A 3,034-nucleotide genomic window follows, 5' to 3' on the forward strand; every position below is an offset into this window, starting at 1 on the left:
GTTTTCATCCAGGTCTCAAAAGCTGTTCTAATTTTACAGGCCTGTAGCTCCTGCTTTGCCTCATTGATCCAGCGTTCTATGTGATTTCCAAACACACTGCCAATGCTTCATCTTTAACTTGACTACACAAAACGTTACCTGGGCCTGCCTTCATTATATACTATATATAGTGATTTCCTCAACATATTACGGTGAATAAATTCCAACCAATGCAGCATCAATGAATTGACATGGAAAGTAGCATTTATTATGGTTTACAAAACACCTTCAGTTATAAACATGGGCAAATTATAATATAAATATTTCAAAAAAGGTTTTATTCTTGCAAGTGATAAGCCAAAAGAGGAGCTGTTTTCAAAAGGACATCATGTTTAATATAATAATGGCACATCTAAACATCCATCTGCGTAAAGCTACGCATTTGAAATATTGCCAAAATGGCATATAAATCTCCAAAAGAAAACTAATGCAATAAGATACGGAAACATGCAAAAATAAAGGTCAAGTGCATAAAGAGTAAACGAGAGAAAGTTTTTTTCCAGACATTCAAAGTTTGAAAATCATCTCCATTCCTTCAGAAAACAGCGTAACAAAGCAAAACTTTAACGTTGTTTAAAAGTATGCAAAGATTCTGCGGTAATTAACTTTTAGTAATTTGCTGAAATGAAATGAATAAAATTTGGGTAAAATATGTCAAGAGAACCTCTGAATAATTTTGAACGCGTATCTGACAACAACTGACGACAGGTCTGCACAAAGACTTTGTGTCCACTTTGAGAAAATGAGTAATAAATAAGCTATCTGAGAACAGTGTTTTCTCCTGTGCAGATCTTCTTTAAAGGAGGCGCCCCTGAATCATCCCGTTCCTCCTGTTCAATAAAAAGGAAACACATAAAACAGGTTAGTTCAATAATTCACGTGAACATCAGTTTTTCATCACACAACTGTGAAATGAAGGAGAATGTTTAGGTCTGCCTTGAACCCTTTTTCAGAAAGTGGACCTGTGTGTCCTGGTTGCTCCGTCTGACAGCCCCCGATGTAAGAAGGTCCTCCTTGATGAGAGTAGGAGGCTCGTCAGCCAACTCCTGTCCTGGGTGAACCGGCTCTGCATTCACAAAGAATATATCCTCATTGATGCGTTGACATGGAGGCAGTACTGCAAAAAACAGGGGTTAACACCCAAGTCTAAGAAGAGATGCTGGGGAGAGCTGTCCACATACCGTCCACACTCTCCTGGCCCAGCATCGGTGGCTGGGAGTCCTCAGCTCGGAGGCTGGACGTATGTGGGGGGCTGACCTGCTGCGAGCTGGAGGTGCTGCTGCTGTTGTCCATCTTAGGCTGGTAAACGTCCGACAGAAAGCTCTGGTTGCTGTTTTCATCTGGAGACACAACACGTTTATGTCTTTGTCATTACACATTCCGGGGCTCTGGCGTTTTATCACAGCCAACCTCAATCCTCACCAGTAAAATCCAGTAAGGAGTTTGTGTTTTCCAGGACCACGTCTTTCAGTCCTCTCGCCACCTCTCCACCTGTGGATTTGGTCCGATATATCTGACAGCAGACACAGCTCAAATGAGACCGGGGCGAAAAACATCTCTACGAGTCAGACATTTCTGAACAGCGACGAAGATTTCATTTGGGTTTCACATTTTTTTCAGGCCCTCACCTGCTTGGTTTCCGTCACTGGCACCCACTTGAATATGCGTAAGGACGTGTCTCCGACCGTCACCCATTTCTTCTCCCTGGAATTAGCATGAGTTGGACAAATTTTAGAGAGCAGCTGGGCTTAGCTCTAACACCACCGTATCTGCTTTACTAGCATTAATCTGCCACTGACATGTACCGGCTCTGTGCACACACACACACACACACACACACACACACACGACAGCTGATCACATCTCCCATCGTGCTCTCTTATAGCTCTCGTGTGAAAACGACGTTAGAAGGGTGTGTGTGTGAGTGTGTGTTGGCTTCATTGAGGAGTGACAGCAGGCTGCACCACGGCGAGCAGCATGTGGGGCTGTAGCCATATTGACAGCTCTCGGTGGAGAGAGGGGGGGAAACTCCGCTAGCCCCGCCTCCTCTGTCAACCGCGGGCACTGATTGGTCGACAGTGCCGTCAATCATTGAACTTTTCCGACTGAAGTTAGTTGAGCTCACGCAGCAGATAACAGTCCGCGGTCTGATCACACATTTCCCTCCATGTTGCCCTCCGCGCAGCGTACGTACCATTTGCGCACTTTCTCGATGGCGGCCAGCACCTTCTTGATGTCGTCCTTAGCGCGGCTCCGGGTCTCGGCGCGGCCTGATCGTCCCGACATCTTGACGCTGTTATGATTCATCTACAGATGCATCTGAAAACTTCAAGACCAAGCCCCAGTGCTTCGTTACGGCGAGAATCTCGCGAGATTTCATAATCTCTTTTTTCCCCTCCTCAGTGTGCTCATACTGTATTTACTGTAACAATGAGGTGTGAAGTGGATTAATTTTGTATTATGTATTTATGTATGTATGTACGATGACATTGAATCAAATACTGTATTTACTGTAACAATGAGGTGTGAAGTCTATTTTTGATTATGTGTTTATTTATGTAAGTTGACATTGACTCAAATACTGTATTTACTGTAACAATCTGTTTTGGTGTATTTCTTTTTTATTATGTTTTTATTCACGTAAGTGGAAATGAATGGAAGTTACTATACATTTTTTTTAAAGCAGCATTGTCTCAAACACTGTATTTACTGTAACAATGTGCAGTGTATTTATTTTTTTATTATGTATTTATTTATCCGGCTTGAACAGCTCCATGTGACAATATTAACTCAGGTTCATAGCGCCATCTACTGATTTGTCATGAAACAGGAAGTATTTTTTAACTCCACTGTACATTGTCCAGTAAGCACCAACAATTTCACCTATGATCACAGTTCCGGCCTGAACAGCTCAATATGTCCAAATTAACTCAGGGTCATAGCGCCACCTACTGATCAGCGTGAAAATGAAGTTGTTGTAACTCCAGTGTGCATT

At 42.8% G+C, this 3,034-nt stretch overlaps 1 protein-coding gene across 2 annotated transcripts; it reads right to left on the bottom strand.

Annotated features, from left to right (window-relative positions):
• Positions 1 to 221: 221 nt before the first annotated feature.
• On the bottom strand, positions 222 to 2,411 carry bcl7bb (BAF chromatin remodeling complex subunit BCL7B b). Of its 2 annotated transcripts, none has more exons than XM_034604484.1 (6): positions 2,234 to 2,411; positions 1,668 to 1,743; positions 1,462 to 1,552; positions 1,221 to 1,379; positions 1,002 to 1,156; positions 222 to 869 (listed from the first exon to the last, which is right to left on the bottom strand). In XM_034604484.1, the coding sequence occupies exons 1-6, from the start codon at positions 2,344 to 2,346 to the stop codon at positions 798 to 800; spliced, it is 666 nt and encodes a 221-aa protein (XP_034460375.1). In that variant the 5' UTR covers positions 2,347 to 2,411; the 3' UTR covers positions 222 to 797. The 2 variants fall into 2 exon arrangements, with proteins under 2 accessions (XP_034460375.1, XP_034460376.1); XM_034604485.1 differs by having other exon boundaries at positions 1,002 to 1,105; positions 2,234 to 2,403.
• Between the last annotated feature and the right edge of the window lie 623 nt (positions 2,412 to 3,034).

Source organism: Hippoglossus hippoglossus, chromosome 13 (assembly GCF_009819705.1).
Source record: "Hippoglossus hippoglossus isolate fHipHip1 chromosome 13, fHipHip1.pri, whole genome shotgun sequence".
Taxonomy (NCBI): domain Eukaryota; kingdom Metazoa; phylum Chordata; class Actinopteri; order Pleuronectiformes; family Pleuronectidae; genus Hippoglossus; species Hippoglossus hippoglossus.

Excerpts from the sequence above, each read along its gene's own strand:
- bcl7bb (XM_034604484.1), bottom strand. The coding sequence starts at position 2,346 with ATGAATCATAACAGCGTCAAGATGTCGGGACGATCAGGCCGCGCCGAG. Across the intron at positions 1,380-1,461 it reads CTCCTTACTGGATTTTACTG|ATGAAAACAGCAACCAGAGC; the intron begins GTGAGGATTGAG and ends TTGTGTCTCCAG. Across the intron at positions 1,157-1,220 it reads GGGCCAGGAGAGTGTGGACG|TACTGCCTCCATGTCAACGC; the intron begins GTATGTGGACAG and ends TGTTTTTTGCAG.